Below are 17,561 nucleotides of genomic sequence, written 5' to 3'. Positions count from 1 at the left end.
TAAGACCTGAAACCATGAAACTCCTAGAAGAAAACATAGGCAGTAAGCCCCTTGACACTATTCTTGGCAATGATGTTTTTGGATTTGACACCAAGAGCAAAGACAACAAAAGCAAAAATAAACTAGCGGGACTACACCAAATTAAAAAGCTCTGCACAGCAAAAGAAACTATCAACAAAATGAAAAGACAAACTACTAAATGGGAGAAAATATTTGTAAATCATATATCAAATGAGGAGTTAACATCCAAAATATATAAAGAACTCACGTAATAGCAAAAACGACAAATGATCCAATTTTAAAATAGGCACAGGGTCTGCATAGACTTTTTTTTTTAAGAAGACATACAGATCACCAACAAGTACATTAAAGATGTCCAACATCATTAATCAATAGGGAATTGCAAATCAAAACCACAATGAGATATCACCTTATACCTGTTTGAATGGTTATTATCAAAAGATAAGAAGTAACAGGTGTTGGCGAGGATGTGGAGAAAAGGGAACCCTTGTGCACTGTTAGTAATGTAAATTGCACTGTTAGGAATGTAAATTGGTGCAGCCACTATGGAAAACAATATGGAAGTTCCTCAAAAAATTAAAAATAAAATTACCATGTGATCCAGAAATTCCACTTCTGGGTATTTATCCAAAGAAACAAAACAGTGACTTGAAAAGATAATATGCATCCCTGTGTTCATTGCAGCATTATTTACAATAGCCAAGATATGGAGACAACCTAAGTATCTATCAATGGATTAATTTTTAAAAAAATGGTGTATATTCATGATGGAATATTATTCAGCCACAAAAAAGAATGAAATCTTATCACTTATGACATGGATGGACCTTGAGGGCATTCCACTAAGTGAAGTAACTCAAAGAAAGACTAATACCATATTATCTCACCTATATGTGAAATCTGAAAAACAAACAAAAAAATCAAGCTTATAGATACAGAGAACAGATTGGTGGTTGTCAGAGGCAGGAAATGGGAGGTGGGTGAAATGACTGAAGAGAGTCAGAAGGTACAAACTTCCAGTTATAAAATAAGTAAGTCATGGGATGTCATACACTGCATGGCAACCATAGCTAATAGTACTGTGTTGCATATTTAAAAGTTGCTAAAAGTAAATTTTAAAAGTTCTCATTATAAGAAAAAACATTCTGTAATTATATATGGTGAGCAATGTTAACTAGACTTAATATGGTGACCATTTTGCAATATATACAAACATCGGCAGATTTAATGCAATCCCTATCAAAATACCAACAATGTTTTTCACAGAACTATAACAAATAACCCTAAAATTCGTATGGAACCACAAAAGAATCGAATAACCAAAGCAGTCTTGAGAAAGAAGAACAAAGCTGGAGGTGTCACAATGCCAGATTTCAAGACATGTTACAAAGCTGTAGTAATCGGAACAGTACAGCACTGGCAAAAAATAGACACAGAAATCAATGGAACAGAATAGAGGGTCCAGAAATAAACCCACACTTATATGGTCAATTAATCCATGACAAAGGACGCAAGAATATACAAGGGGAAAAAGACAGTCTCTTCAACAAATGGTGCTGGGAAAACTGGGCAGCCAACATGCAAAAGAATGAAACTGGATCCCTTTCTTACCCCATACACAAAAATAAACTCAAAATGGATTAAAGACCTAAGCGTGAAACCTAAAACCATAAAACTCCTAGAAGAAAACATAGGCAGTAATTTCTCTCACATGAGCTACAGAAAAATCTTTCTGGTTATGTCTCCTAAGGCAAGGGAAACAAAAGTAAAAATAAACCGTTGGGACTACATCAAAATAAAAAACTTTTGTACAGTGAAAGAAACCATCAACAAAACAAGACAGCATAGTGCTGAGTGGGAGAAGATATTTTCAAATAATATATCCAATAAGGGGTTAATATCCAAAATACATAGAGATCTTATTCAACTCAACCAAAAAAAAAAATACAATTAAAACATGGGCAGAGGACCTGAATAGATATTTTTCCAAAGAAGACATAAATGGCCAACAGATATATGAAGAGATGCTCAGTATTCTTAGGGAATACTCAGAATTCTTAAGGCAATCCCTATAAGTAGAATCTTTAAAAAAATGATCTTAAAAAAATTGAATAAACAAGCTAAAAGCAAAATCAGACCTATAATTATAGAGAACAAACTGATGGTTTGCCAGAGGAGAAGGGATGGGGGTTTGGGCAACATGGGTGGAGGAGAGAGGAAGATACGGGCTTCCAGTTATGAAATGAGTAAGTCATGAGAATAAAAGGCAACAGCATAAGGAATACAGTCAATGGTATTGTAATAGTGATGTAACGGGGCAGATGGTAGCTACACTTGTGGTGAACACAGCATAATGTACAAACCTGTCAAATCACTAAATTGTACACCTAAAATTAATATAAGATTGTGTGTCAACTATACTAAAATAAAAAATTAAGTTTAAAAAGAGCGCACTAATCTTGATGAGAACTGAGAAATGGATAGAATTGTTGAATGTTGTATACCTGAAACTAATATAACATTGCATATAATTATACTTCGGTAAAGTATTAAGTGACAGAATCTTAAAAAATAAAACAGAAATACAAATATAAAATCATTATGTTGCATAACTGAAACTAATATAATGTTGTATGTCAATTATGCCCCAAATTTTAAAAAGGATTTAAAATATTAAGTTGTCAGGTCACCTGGGTGGCTCAGTCAGTTAAGTGTCTGACCTAGGCTCAGGTCATGATCTGACCGTCCGTGAGTTCGAGCCCTGCATCGGGCTCTGCGCTGACAGCTCAGAGCCTGGAGCCTGCTTCAGATTCTGTCTCCCTCTCTCTCTTCCCCTCCCCCACTTATGCTCTGTCTTTACCTCTCTCAAAAATAAATAAACATTAAGAAATCATTTTAATAAAATAAAAAATTAAGTTGTCATAAAGGGTAAAAAATGAAAAGTAGTAAATAAATGTGAGCAAGATATTTTTCAATGGCCATAGTATAATGCATTAAATAGTTATTGAACTCTTCTGCGCCATTAAACCTTTAGTAAAAAATCATTATTTGGGGGGTAAAGAGAGTTTAGTAAAGTGCACATATATCTTAATGTAAAAAGGGAATCCTCAGTTATCTATTCTACAGACACAAAGATCTAAACTCACCTGTAAAAATCTACCCTTGAGTTTGATTGTTAACATCTAGAAGTTTGATGCTTAACTTCTGTTTTACTGATCCCCATTAGTAGCTATTACAGAAGAAAATCCAAATCAAGTTTGTACAATCTTTCTGAATTCTCACGCACCAGATTAATTTATAGTTGTTTGTTTTGTTTTTTTTTTCCTTTCGCTTGAGGCCTGCTATGGATTTTAGAGCATCAACTATTTTTTTTTTTTTTTTTAATTTTTTTTTCAACGTTTTTAATTTATTTTTGGGACAGAGAGAGACAGAGCATGAACGGGGGAGGGGCAGAGAGAGAGGGAGACACAGAATCGGAAACAGGCTCCAGGCTCCGAGCCATCAGCCCAGAGCCTGACGCGGGGCTCGAACTCACGGACCGTGAGATCGTGACCTGGCTGAAGTCGGACGCTTAACCGACTGCGCCACCCAGGCGCCCCGAGCATCAACTCTTATAACAGCCAGTCCTTGGACCAAATCTGAATGATGTCAAAGGAGGCAAATCAGGGACAAATGTGGGATTCATTTCAGGGAGTGTTAGGAATCCCAACACCAGGCCACAGCCGACCCCTGGACCTGACACCCTCGCCCACATCTAGACTTGGTTTAGCTGAAGCCACCAGAATCTTGGTTGGCCTTTATCTAATTTCTTCTGGAAATCCAAATCAGAATTCCCACATGTACGTTTCTTTATATCAACCTTGACTGGACAGGATACTCTGTTCTGATTACTAATCTGAGTGTCATTTAATGGCCAAAAACAGAATAGTTGACTCACCCATAATAATTGTTGTTGAGAGTCTTCCTGATAATGAAGCATTACAACTTTAGGGCTAAATGAAGACATTAATAAATGGCTCCATAGGAACACTGTAGAAGCTTTTTTTGTTTTTTTTTCTCCTAACAGAAAATATTCCTGCTATCTTCCCCCCGCCACCCAACTTCTACATAACCACTGATTACATTTTGGTACATTATCTTTCATATGCTACCTTTCACCTTTTCTTTTTTAATGCATTGTGGTCATTGTGGTTCAGTGTCTGCCTCTGGGGTCACCATATGACACTGTGTAATGAATTTAATCCAGCGTCCACAAGTACTCTCTGTGTAGACCCATGTCTGTGAGCACTCTGTATCCATCTGTGTCCGTATGAAGGCTAGAATGGAAAAGCGTTCTTGAGCCTCTTGCCCAAATATGCCTCAAGTCAAAAATGCACATAAAATGTGAGTGCTGACGTAAATGCTCAGTAGTAACTATAGGTTGATCATACCTAGTCCAAATCTGTTTAGTTTACAACTGTGTCCTGTTTTAATGCTTTTTAAACTATTGATCTTGGGGTGCCTGGGTGGCTCAGTCAGTTGAGCGTCTGACTCTTGATTCAGGGGGATTGAGCCCCACCTCAGTCTCTGCGTTGAGCGTGGGGCCTGCTTAAGATTCTCTCTCCTTCTCCCTCTGTCCCTCCCCCTCTTACATGCCCTCTCTCTCAAATTAAAAAAAACAAAATCAAAAACCAAAAAAATTGTTCATCTTGAAATGCTCTATTTTTGAATATTAAGTTTCACTACAGGAGCAAAAGCATAGTGGTTCTTTCCTCTTCCTAGATGTTCATCAGGCAGTGGTGGTGGTTATAGCAACAACTAGACAGGGTTGAGTTTGACAAATCTCTGATTGCAACTATATAGGAGGCACTTCAGTTTATTTTTTCTCATTTTAAAAATTTACTGTTCTACTTAGAAGTTATGTTATTAGCTGTTGCTCAGATACTGTCTTTTTGCTCAGCACAGCTCTCATTTTAACCATATTTTGAAAGATAAATGAATTACAAGTAAATGTTCCTTAACAGAATGTTCTTTTTTATTGCTTCGTTTGCTAGATAAATAAAACTAAAAAATCTTATTTTCTTATCTAACAGTTTGGTAGAAAACCTCATATTCTCTTAAAACAGAAAAAAATGAGTATGGAAATGCATTAGATATAAGTCCTTTCAGAAAGTAAAAGCATATTAATGTTCTTAAAACTCTGATAAATATTTTGTAGCCGATTGATATAATTCGATGCATATATGTCAAGTTTATTGTTACCAATCATGTCCCATTTTTCTTTTAGCAATGAAATTGTCACCTACCTAACACTTTTCCCCTATCTGTTCTTTTTTTTTTTTAATGTTTATGTATTTTTGAGAGAGAGAGACAGAGAGCGAGAGGGGGAGGGTCAGAGAGAAAGGGAGACGCAGAATCTGAAGCAGGCTCCAGGCCCTGAGCTGTCAGCACAGAGCTCGATGTGGGGCTTGAACCCGCGAACCACAACATCATGACCTGAGCCAAAGTTGGATGCTTAACTGACTGAGCCACGCTGGTGGCCCCCATGGGTTCTAAAAATGAAATTATTGGGGCGCCTGGGTGGCGCAGTCGGTTAAGCGTCCGACTTCAGCCAGGTCACGATCTCGCGGTCCGTGAGTTCGAGCCCCGCATCGGGCTCTGGGCTGATGGCTCGGAGCCTGGAGCCTGTTTCCGATTCTGTGTCTCCCTCTCTCTCTGTCCCTCCCCCGTTCATGCTCTGTCTCTCTCTGTCCCAAAAATAAATAAACGTTGAAAAAAAAAATTTTTTTAAATGAAATTATTTTTGAAACTGGTTGAGCAACAAGAAAAGAAGGAAAATGATGCCTTTCTACCTTCAAGGGAGGCGATGGAGTGTAGTGTACAAGAAAGAGCTCTGGACTGGGGATAAGGAAATGTGGGCTTTGGTTCTGATTCTGCTGTAATATAAATGTTTGTTAGTGATTATTTATTTTTGGTGGGGGGGGGGGGTGAAGAGAGAAGGAGACACAGAATCCCAAGCAGGCTCCAGGCTCTGAGTTGTCAGCACAGAGCCCCACGTGGGGCTCGAACTCACAAACCATGAGACCATGACCTGGGCCGAAGTCAGATGCTTAACTGACTGAGCCACCCAGGTGCCCTGTAATATAAATGTTTGTTAAGTGAATGGATCAATGAATGAACAAACAACTCCTCTGGACATGTCTCCCAGATATAAAGTTTAGAACCTGAAGTACATTGTCTTTGTATCTCTTATCAGCTCTAAGGTTTCCTCATTCCATGTAAGCAATGTCTGCCTTCTTACTAGACTCCTTTGCTGTGAAATAGTCATCTTAAGGATTGTTATAATGGAATACATTTGGATTTGGTACGCGTTAGTAGTGATAATTCACCTATTTTTTATTGATCGATCTCCCTCCACTTGAAAACATTCCTTATGTAATTACACAGGAGGTCAGTGATGGGATGGGAATGGGGTCTTGTTTTTTATACTTTTTCTAGTTCTCTGAAATGTTAAATTAGTTTCCCTGAATTGTTTTGGTCCAAATATGAAATGGAAAATTTTCATACATTTTCCCCCTGTCCTGAACTCAATTCTTAACCTAATGGGCTATGTATCTGTACAGGAAACATTGCTTTAATGTTTTAAAGTCACATCACCCAATTAAGTTCATGCTTGGTGGACATTTTTCACACTCCGTTTATTCTGTGTGAAATGTCCATTCCGATAAATAACCTGCCCAGGAGAATTTTGCAAGGACTTGAATAATAGCTCAACTTGAATAAGAGAGAGCGAGGTTGAGAAAAAGATGGAGAAAACATATGAGAATCCCAGCTTATCTTGAATGAGGGTTTCTGGTATGGATTTATTTTGTTTTAAATCAATTGCCAGAATAACAGATATAGTTATATTCAAATTTAATTGATTTAATGGATTATTATACAGGCTTATTAAAATTTTTATCTATGAAAAAATTTTAATGATGTTGCAAATTGTTTGTAATATGGTAGCTAAGGAAACTGAAAAAAAAATTGCATTATAGTTTCAACTCTGCTAAGGTAAAATAAACATGCCAACATACTAACTACAATTTTCTCTAGGTGATGAGTTATTTTTATGATGACTTTTCTTCCCTATTTTCTTCTGTATAGTTTTACTTTAAAAAACAAACTTAAAAGCCTTGCTAATAATTTCTGTTAAAAATTTAAAATTCAAATTATGATGTGTATTATTTTGTAGTATTGCAAGTTTGGGTTTTCCCATGCCTCTACTCATAGAGGAATGGCTCCGTAAGAGGAACAACTCAGAGAGATTCAACTTACCCTACACAACCTGAGGCCATAGAAACAGGTCAAGGCTCAGTTAGAGGCTGAGGATTCAGTAGCCTCAGTAATGGGAAAGAGGGTCTTATACTATGAGGGCCAGTAAATGCAGGGCGGAGATCCCACCAACTCTCTTATCTATGTGCTAGCTACACCTGGGAGATCTTAGAAAAATAAGACATCTCAGAGTAAAAGGAACTGATAGTCTTTGTTGGGGGTGGGGGATAGGCAAATAAATCTTCCGTGTAACATGAAAGCTATATGACAAGGGGTAATCAATCACACCAAAGAGTGGATTGGTCGACTGGGTCTGGGGGAATCCAGAGGTGATACTTGAGTCTAGAGTTGGTCTCAAAAATGGAGGCAAAGTTACAAAGGGAATAACATGAATAAAAGTCGTTTAGAATGAAACTAAATGAGGGGTGCCTGGGTGGCTCAGTCAGTTAAGAGTCTGACTGTAGCTCAGATCACGATCTCACAGTTTGTGGGTTTGAGCCCCGCGTTGGGCTGTGTGCTGACAGCTCAGAGCCTGGAGCCTGCTTCAGATTCTGTGTCTCCCTCTCTCTCTGCCCCTCTCCAACTAGTGCTCTATCTGTCTCTGTCTCTCAAAAATAAAAAAAATAAATAATTGAAAAAAATTTGAATGAAACTAAATGATGGTTCTGGGAATTATGATGATTTTAGTAAGGGTGGGCATAGAATATAAAAGAGATCGAGGACAAATGTGTGAGGAAAGTGGCAGGAGCTTGAGGTCTATGCCTGAGATGAAGCCCAGTGACAGTGGACTGAAGAGGAGGGTGAACTGGACAGTTGGTGAAATCTGGACCTGACAGACCCAGGATGCTGTTGGACGTGTCGTATGAAGGAGAGTGGAGACTGGCAGGAGTCCTAGGATTCTGGGGCTCCTTAGAGGTGTCATTGGAATAGACTTTACCAACTGAGCCATCCAGGTGCCCCTTGGAATAGGAATTACAGGAGGAGATGAAGGGAAATAATGAGTTTCAGTCTGGCATATATCGAAAATTAAAACTTCCTTCTTTCCATTCTTTCTTTCCTTCCCTTCTGTCTCTTTCTGCCTTTCCATCCCTTCCTGCTCTATCTACCTATCTATCACCTATCCATCTATTCATCTATTCATTTAGTTATTTAGTAACATTTGTTTTGCCCTTGCTGTCCATGGGGCATTATCCCAGCCACTGTCCTAGGTCCATTGTAAACCAGGCCAGTTTTTATGTATCCTCAACCATGAGGGGGCGAGAGGGAGTTGTTTTCACAGCCACAGCTGCTGGATGTCTCTGACCAGGACATAGCTAATCAGGTATAAGACACAAAGAGCTTAATTTCTTTCAGATGGTACCGTGTAATGTACGTTTTTTATATTGGAAACACCACTGATGGCCATTTCCTTTCTAGGTAGTGCCATTATTTCTGTTATGTTTCTGAAAGAAAATTTAAGAGCTTCAGATTTACTAGGTAAGTAATTATTTAAGTCATGTAATTATAGCACTGCTTGATCAGGAAATAAATAATATTATCCATAAAAAAAATATGTGCTTTAAAAACAGGGAACAAATTGCTGAAATGGATAAATCTCATTTAGAGGTGACCAGGATTCTTTCTTGGAGTTGCCATCTGTACTTTCATGTGAAGTATTTCCGTTTTCATTGTGCCCACTGCCCATGCTGTTGACCACAGCGAATTATTATTTTATACTATTATTATGAATGTTATGAAATTTTCATGAGCATAATAAAATCCAAGAAAACATCTGTATTACCTAATAGAGTCTTCCACTTCAAAGGATGTATTTGTTACATTGTCAAGTGAAAGTCCTGCATAAAAATGAAAACCACACAAAAATTAGATGCACCAATTAACCACCTAATTTGTATTTTGCTCTTTCCAAAAACAACAGAGAACATTCCCCTTCAGATTTTCATTTAGAAATACAGCTGTTAGTAGAAAATAATAACAGCCTTCCTGGCTATAAGAAGGGTTGCTATTATATAGCAGAGCCATCATGTTATTGATTGTATCTTCTACGTCTTACTAGAAATATCATGTGAGAAGAATTCTGGAGGTTCATATTTTCTTCCTTGACAAAGTCTTCTCTGAATTGCTGCTGACATATGATAACGAATATGATACTTTAGGCACTTTAAATAAAGGAGTGGCTGCTCACTTCCAAGGAGATCACATTTTTAAAAAAATTTGAGCTTTAAATGTGACGCCAGTGTTGGTATGTTGAGCATTTGTTTTCCCTGATTGTGTTTCCCTTGAGCCTGTTGTCTTGAAAGTGTTTTCACTTTTTCTTTTTCCTCCTTGGTTTGATTCTGCTAGTAGAGTTTTTAGTCCACATCATCAAATTTGTCATGGTTAAAATGTTTTTCCAAATGCACTCATATATGCATTGTATCTTTTCAAATATATTATTTTTCTACACTCTTTTTTTTAATATATCTTGGTTTGTGGAATAATTTGGGGAAGATGTACAGAATTAGAAATAAGAATGAGCAATGCCTGAATTTTATAAATTAAAAACAAATTACATCTTACATTATTTTTCTCATTTGTCAAATGCCTTAAGGAAACTCTAAATCATTTTATCTAACATATGTCATCTTTTATAGTTAATGGTTGATTAATGTTTAAATTAATCAAAAGTATTTGATGAAGTAATACAGATGGATATATAGGGAGACTTGCTAACTATTGTGAACACTGGTGATAAAAAGATGGCGAAGACGGAATCTCTGCCCACAAATAATACAGTTGGTGATAAAATATGTACATAAATAAGTTTTTTAAAAGCAGAAAGCAGTATGTATCCTAATGCCTTGAGGCTTTAGTTAAGAACAGGATCTCTCAACCTCAGCACTGCTGACATTTTAGGCTGGAGAATTCTTCTCTGCGGGGGGCTGTCCTGTGTGTTGTAGGCTGCTTACCAGCGTCCTGTCTGGCTTTTACCCATTAGATGACAGGAGCACCCTCCGCCCTAGCTATGACAACCAAAAACAACTTCGGATATTGCCAAATGTCCCCCGAGGGACAAAACCACCCCCAGTTGAGAACCACTGGTTTAGAATAAAGAGAGGTTACTCTAGTTGAGAAGCTCAGAGAGAATTTTTTTATAGCAGAGGTAACACTCGAACCAGTTCTGATAGCTGGATAGGACAGGCACGGGCAATACCCAAGCATTTGGAGGAGGGTGTACAGAGGGACGAACACAAGAAGTATTAACAAAGGTGCAAAAAGGCAGGGTAAGTTTTCTATTTAATATGGCACTCAACTGCTGCCAGTTAGGATCGGGAAAAATTAATGAAAGTCACAATTATGGAAAGGGAAGAAATAGAAATATCAGTGTATGCAGATGATTTGATTATATACTTGGAAAACCCGAGATCAACAGAACATTACTAAAAGCAAGAAACTAGCTCAATGTCAAAGGATGTAAATTAAACTCACTTTCATAGGTTCAAATCTGGATTCAACTTTCGCTGTCAGCTATGTGGCTGACATGATATTACCTAACTTCTCTAAGCCTCAGTTTGTTGACAAACATAGAAGACTGTTCTAAGGATCAAACTGGATAATTCATATAAGCACTCTGAGAAATATAAAGCCCTGTTGATGTAATTGTCATGTCTACGATCAGCTTCATTCCTGAAAGGTAATATTAAAAATGTAATATAGGGAATAAGAAACAGACATATACACACACACACCAAAAAATAATAATAGTAAATTAAACCTCTATTAATTCTTTGATTCTTTGCTAATTTCTCTTATTTTAATAATAGCTAATATTTATTAAACATTTCCTCTTTCCAGGTACTATCAGTGTTTAACATGAACTATCTCATTTAAATGTAGGAACAACCTATTTACAGAACTGATACTTAGGTTAAATAGCTTGTCCAAGGTCATATAACTAGTAAATGGTGGACCAGTATTCTAATAATGGCAGCCTGATATAAGCATAGCGTAATGGTTGAGGGTGAGTCTCTAGTGACAGAGAACTGTGTGACCTTTCAAAGTTACTTACTCTCCTTAAACTTCATTTTCCTCACGTTTCAAATGAAGATAATATTACCTATCTTGTAGGATTAAGTGAGTTCCTAGAGGTAGAAGTCTTAGAACAGGGCCTGTCATGTAATAAATCTTACATGTTAGCTATGATCATGATTTTTTTTAATGTTCATTTATTTTTGAGAGAGGGAGAGAGAGAGAGTGTGAGCAGGGGAGGGGCAGAGAGAGAGAGACGCAGAATCTGAAGGAAGCTCCAGGCTCTGAGTTGTCAACACAGAGGCTGACATGGGGCTCAAACTCAGGGACCACTAAGATAATGACCTGAGCCAAAGACAGATGCTTAACTGACTGAGCCACCCAGGCACCCCCAGCTTTGATCATTATTGCTGCTACCACAGTCACACATCCCTACACTCTAATGGTTCATCAGAGGAAACATTGATTAGGATATTTTTGCAAACTTTAATAATTCAGCTAATATTTTCCACAATTCTAATTGGGTATTTTTGCCTTCCTAATTTAATGCTTTGTGAGTAGGGCTCTGTAGCTGATCCCATATTTGTTTTGGACTATAGTTAAAAGTGATCAATTCTTAACTTTGTTGTCATAGGAATACGAAAAATTGTAGCCACCTATCCCATACCCATGCCTCCAAGAGCAAGTCATAAAATTATCTTGATCTGAAATGTAATAACCCATTTCATACTTACGGAGAAGGATTTTTCCCCAACCTCACTCAGTAATGTGTTAAATCACATGTATTTTCTTTGTGTCTGTATTGTTGTTGCCTTGGGAAAATTTAGCTCTTTCTGTTAAAAGCTAAAAATGCATTTTTTTTTCTTTACAGGGACTAAAACCAAACAGAGAAAAGAGTAGTTAGTGGCTTAAAAAAAAAAAAAAAGGATTAGCATATAAGCATGCTAAAAATTAAATTGTCAAAATGTGCAAAAGAAAATCATTTATTTTTCCCTGCCTCAAGCAAATGAAAGTTTGTTTTTCATGATGGAACAAATGAAGATTTTTTGGGCCATGTGGAAACAAGCTGAACTAATTTATTGCCAAATGTTGCTCTGTGGCTATGAAGCTTTTCACCACTAGCCTCAAAAAATGACCTCACAAAAGCTATGTCTGAAAGGAATTGCCAACTATTATTAACTCAATGACAGGGTTTGGACTGTGCTCTGATTCTTAGTGGATTAATAACTTTAAATTATTTTAATGATTATTTTTCCTTTAAAAAGCACCAGATTTCTCTCCCCTTCATTCAGCCAAAACCTATAGTATTTCCCCCTCTCTCCTCCCTTAGTCATCAAAAGTACTAAATCTAACAGGCTGTGAGAACCTAGTTGACTTAAGTCCAGATAGTATCATCATAAGAAAAAAAAAAAATGACAGTCAATTCATCAGTACTCTTCAGAGACCAGTAACTTGATTATTTTAAGTCACCTATAAATGGTTTCCCTGGATAGAATGTCAAGAGATTAAAAATGACATGAAGACCATCTCTTTCCTTCTTTCTTCCACACCAAATGGTCAGCTTGATTTAGGGCTAGTATCTAGAATACTAATCTAGCCAAACCATCATTTCTAGTTGAGGGAACAGATTGGCTCTTTTGGTTTCAGGGTTACCTCAAGAATGGGAGACTTTCTGATGGTAGGTTCAGGACTATTTGGATTCACTACATTATTGAGACTTCCCAATCCAGGGCTTCTTTAAGATTTATGTATTATGGAGCGGCTGGATGGCTCAGTGGCTTAAGCGTCCAACTCTGGATTTCGGCTCAGGTCATGATCTCACAGTCATGATCTTAAGGTCATGAGATTGAGACCCGCGCTGGGCTCCACACTGGGCAAGGGACCTGCTTAGGGATTCTCTCTCCCTCTGCCCCTCCCCCAGTCACAGGCATGTGTGTGCTTGCTATCTCTCTTTCTAAAAAAAAAAAATATATATATATATACGTATATATATATATATACATATACGTATATATATATACGTATATGTATATATATATATGTGTATATATACGTGTATATATATATATAGCGCTACTATGAGCCTGAGGAATCTGGAGAGATTGTTCTGAGGGGAAGACATCCCAAATGGTTTGGTGTTAAGGGAACCAGTTTATTCTGTGACTCGTGGTCACAAAAGCAACAGCGAGACCCCCATTGATCAGGAGACATACCATAAGGACCAAGAGAATTAGACTGCAATATTTGTGTTGGAATCAGGTTAGCTGAACATTAAAAAACTCTTAAGGCTACCAGAAGTCAGGTCAAGCCAGAGTCCAGAAACTAGACACTAGTCAATTAAAACTAGCTGGCATCCAGTTGGGGAGTGGGGTATTTCAGGTTTTACCTAAGGGGAAGGGTGGGTTGGGAAACCAGGTGTCAGCTGAAGAACTGTACAAAAAGATCTTAGAACCCAAGGCTTCCATACGCGAGGAAGTCAGCTTCTAGGTGCCAGTGAACAGAAGGATCAGAGGAACCTGATTCCAGGCTGTTTTCCCTTTGACCACTTTTATACTTCATTCTTAGCCCACAAGTATCCATAGGAGACTTTTACAACAGAAGATCAGTAGCCTCTTGAAACAGAGGCTGCATTCTCACAGCTGGATCCAGTTAAATGTCAGGCATTTCCCAAAGTATAAAATATTCCTCAAAAGACTCCTTCAGGATGATATAAATGGTCAGATATGTTTAGAAAATATTACAATCATATCCTCTTCTAGGAGATTCACAGTGAACACTAGCACATTGAGGATCTGAGGGGGTCTTCTAGTAAAAGAACTATTCAAGTTTGTCTAACTCATCTCTTCCCAAATAGATTTGACTTGAGACTCTTTTTGGTGGAGCATCTGCCTTATGAAGCTGGTTCCAGGGAATACCAGTTTGAAGATGCTTTTCTAAAGGAACCTCAGGGCTAGTCATGAAGCCCAGGGACCACTGCCAGGGAGAGTTGATTCTGTCTATCCCCAGTGGGGATGTTGCATCTCGCTTTAGGTTATGCTTTGTACGGCTCCTGGGCTGTATACCTAGGCTGGGGCACCACCCACTGAGCCTACAACGTGAATGACAGCCCTGAGTTGTCCATTCATCAGCCCTGGCTCTTTATGGATACAAGAGGTGGGAGAGTGTAATCGTTAAGCAAATGGACTACCTAGGTTTTAATCCAAGCTCTCCACTTAGCAAGAACATCCCAAACAAGATCATTATATAGCACATATATAGTATAATACTTTAACAGTATAGTTATTTTTCACAGATTTGTTGTAAGCATTAAGTTAATTATATATAAAGCATTTAGAATTGTGCTTAGAAGTATTAGGTATTACTATTATTATTATCATCACATTTTAGTATGATGGTGATGTAATGTAACTCTCATGTCAACCATACTTGTCAATGAAATTAACAGTTTTAAGAACACCACTTCCAAAAAAAAAAAAAAAGATTACCCTCACTTGGTATGTACCTTCCCACCATACCTAGCCCATTTACTATAAAGAGCAGAGATGAGCTTGTTTCCCTGTTGTGCATATGTGACAAGTTTATAGGAAGAAATTTTATTAACATTTGTGTATTGTGTCAAGCTAAATCTGAAACTCCCACAAGATCACTGTAGAAATTTAAGTGACTTGAGTTTGTATTTGATGAGAAAGTATATTTTGTACAGGACTGGCCATGAGGGTGGCAGATGCATCATGTCCAGCACCCATTCACTGACCCCACCTGCCGCTCACCCACAGCTGCCTGACTGCTCCATCTTTGGTTCCCTCTGAGGCTCAGCTCTTGGTGCTTTGTGCACTAGTCTGCTGAGATTAGCAGTGGGTAGCAAACATAGTGCCACTAGCATTCTCTGTGTTCTGTTAAGTGTGTTATTTCCTTTCTTCTGTCTTCGTAAGACCAGTGGGGAGAAGTCTTCACCAGGCAGTCAGAAAACACCAACCAGTTCCTTCCTGTTCAGTCCTTCCATTCTCAAACTGGATTGTTACCCTTTTAGAGACAGCCCCAGTGACAGTCCATGATCATCCCTGGATTATAATATTAAAGATACAATTTTGAATACATTTTTTTTAACGAGATCATAAGGAAAGTGGAGCCATCCACTATTTCAACAAAGCATAAAGCATGTTTACCAACAGACCCAAGTATCCTCAGTTTCTCTGCTGTAAGAAACCAAAAGCACAAACGTATGTTTAGTAATTAATGTGTTAGTATTTTATCTTGGTTGGAAAAGACTTAGATAGCCAATGAATCCAATCCATCATACAAGCAAAACTTTAAAGTTTCAGATTATCAAAGACTTTGAAAGTTATAAACATTTTCATTTATTCAACCTAGTTGGGTTTTTTTTAACAATTACCCATGAGAACTTTAAGACAAAATTAACCGTCATTTTAAGTCATCTTTTTGCTGACAAATTGCAACAAAGATAACACAGGCTTATTTAACTTTCAGTAATCCTTGGCAGAATAAAAGTTTTATATTTCATGCTGATAACTCTAAGGACATGTCTATCTTAATTAATCCAACAAACTTAAATTAGTTTACCGAATATGTTGCACCTAGGTCCACTTAAAAGTCAATCAATTTGTTCCCCGCTGTCAGTTTTTTACCTGGGGAAATCTGAAGTGGGTGGTTTAAGTCCAAGGGGGTACTCTTTGCTCTTTGATAGCAGGGCAGGAGGAGCAGGAGCCAGTAACACCAGAGGCACGGGGGATGGTATAGGAGCAGGTTATTTGGGCTGTGCAGAAACAGGAGGAGGGCAGGTGCTGAACAGAAGAGGTGAGGTGCTGCTAGCAAGGCTGGAGGCAGGTAATAGCCCCGAGGGCAGACAAAGAGGATCCCTGGTCCTAAAGACCAAGCTCAGACAGATGAACAGACACATATTTTCTTTCCACCGACAAAAGGTGAAAACAGCCAATCCGTGTCAGGCCAGAGAAGACAGGGAATCTCCCTGAAACAAAAGGAGTTCTGGCCTCTGCTTGGGAATATTCTTTAAGCCCCTGTCCTGAGGTTTAGTGACTACCACAGACAATTGGCTCCAATTATCATAGCCATTAATAATTCAGGCAGAAGCCGCCACATGCAATAAGAAGCCTCATTTGTTTCGTCCTCTCAAGATATATTTTGAGAAGAAGTAAACAAAGATGAGTAATTCAGGAAAAAGAGAGAGGCATGTACAGGATCCTGGCAGCAACTTGTTTACAGGGGAGACAAAGGATTGGCACATAGAGAACAGGACAAGACACAGGTAAGGTGGTAGAGGGGCCCAAGGCAGCTGAGCTGGTGGGTTGAGGGTCGAGGGTGAGGAGAGGGGGGTCCTCAAGCCCTGTAAAAGAATATGGACAGATCAGAGTTTGGGTACAGCACCATAAAGGCCTGGCCATATGGGATTTCAATCCATTTTCCCTGACATTTACAAAAAAAAATTCTAATTGATAAATAGTATTGAAGTTTAAGTATCTGTTAATGGGCCATTTTTCTTTGTCTCCTATGGAGTACTGAGGGTATGTGTTATTGCAGAAGAAGATGAGTCCTTTCTTCATTAAATCTTGCAATCCAAATTGTCTCCAGTGGGTTAAGAGACATCCCAAGGGGGAGTTTTTGGGGAATGAAGAAGAAAAGTCCATTACCATAATCCCCCTGACTGTTGGATGGCATTCCACTCAGGGTCATATCAAGGGTTCCTAGTGTTCAGAGCAACCAGAGCTTCCCTGAAAAAGTTGTTAATGAATACCAGCCTGTCTACTGAAGAGATGTCAATATCCCTGCAATTCCCCCATTGCATTCTAGACTACAAATTGGTGCCAGTGAATAGACTGAAATACCATGGAGAACCTGCCATTTTTAACCGAGGGAGACACTAAAAAAGTTCTACAAGGTGAAATTACCTAATACTGTAATTCAAGTAGTTAGTAGGGGACATTGATGAAGAATAGTAAAGATAGAAATCCATCATGGTCTAAGTGACATTCCAATACATGTTTTACATGTATTGTACATGTACAATACATGTAAGCTTTACAGACAACTTCCCAGGAAATGGCCCCCAGTTGGGTCTTAATTCAGTTGATATTGACATTGGTTTTGGCTGGTTCCCAGTGGTCTCATGGCCAGAAGTGGCTAGACCAGGGATGTGGAGGGGATCACATTGGACCAATGAGGAGGAAACCTCGCATGGAAGTCTTAAGGTTGTCAGCAAT

At 38.2% G+C, this 17,561-nt stretch overlaps 1 protein-coding gene across 5 annotated transcripts in view; it reads left to right on the top strand.

Moving 5' to 3' along the window:
- NIPAL2 (NIPA like domain containing 2) overlaps positions 1-17,561 on the top strand; it is an 82,079-nt gene that overhangs the window by 35,270 nt on the left and 29,248 nt on the right. For all 5 annotated transcript variants that reach the window (XM_058698686.1, XM_058698685.1, XM_058698684.1 and 2 more), the window contains one exon: positions 8,734-8,793. In XM_058698686.1, the coding sequence (XP_058554669.1) occupies positions 8,734-8,793 (60 nt within the window). The remainder of the gene's footprint in view (positions 1-8,733; positions 8,794-17,561) is intronic.

This window comes from Neofelis nebulosa, chromosome 14 (genome assembly GCF_028018385.1).
Source record: "Neofelis nebulosa isolate mNeoNeb1 chromosome 14, mNeoNeb1.pri, whole genome shotgun sequence".
NCBI classification, from domain to species: domain Eukaryota; kingdom Metazoa; phylum Chordata; class Mammalia; order Carnivora; family Felidae; genus Neofelis; species Neofelis nebulosa.
Note: the sequence above shows the minus strand (reverse complement) of the source record. Positions and strands in the feature narration are given on the sequence as shown.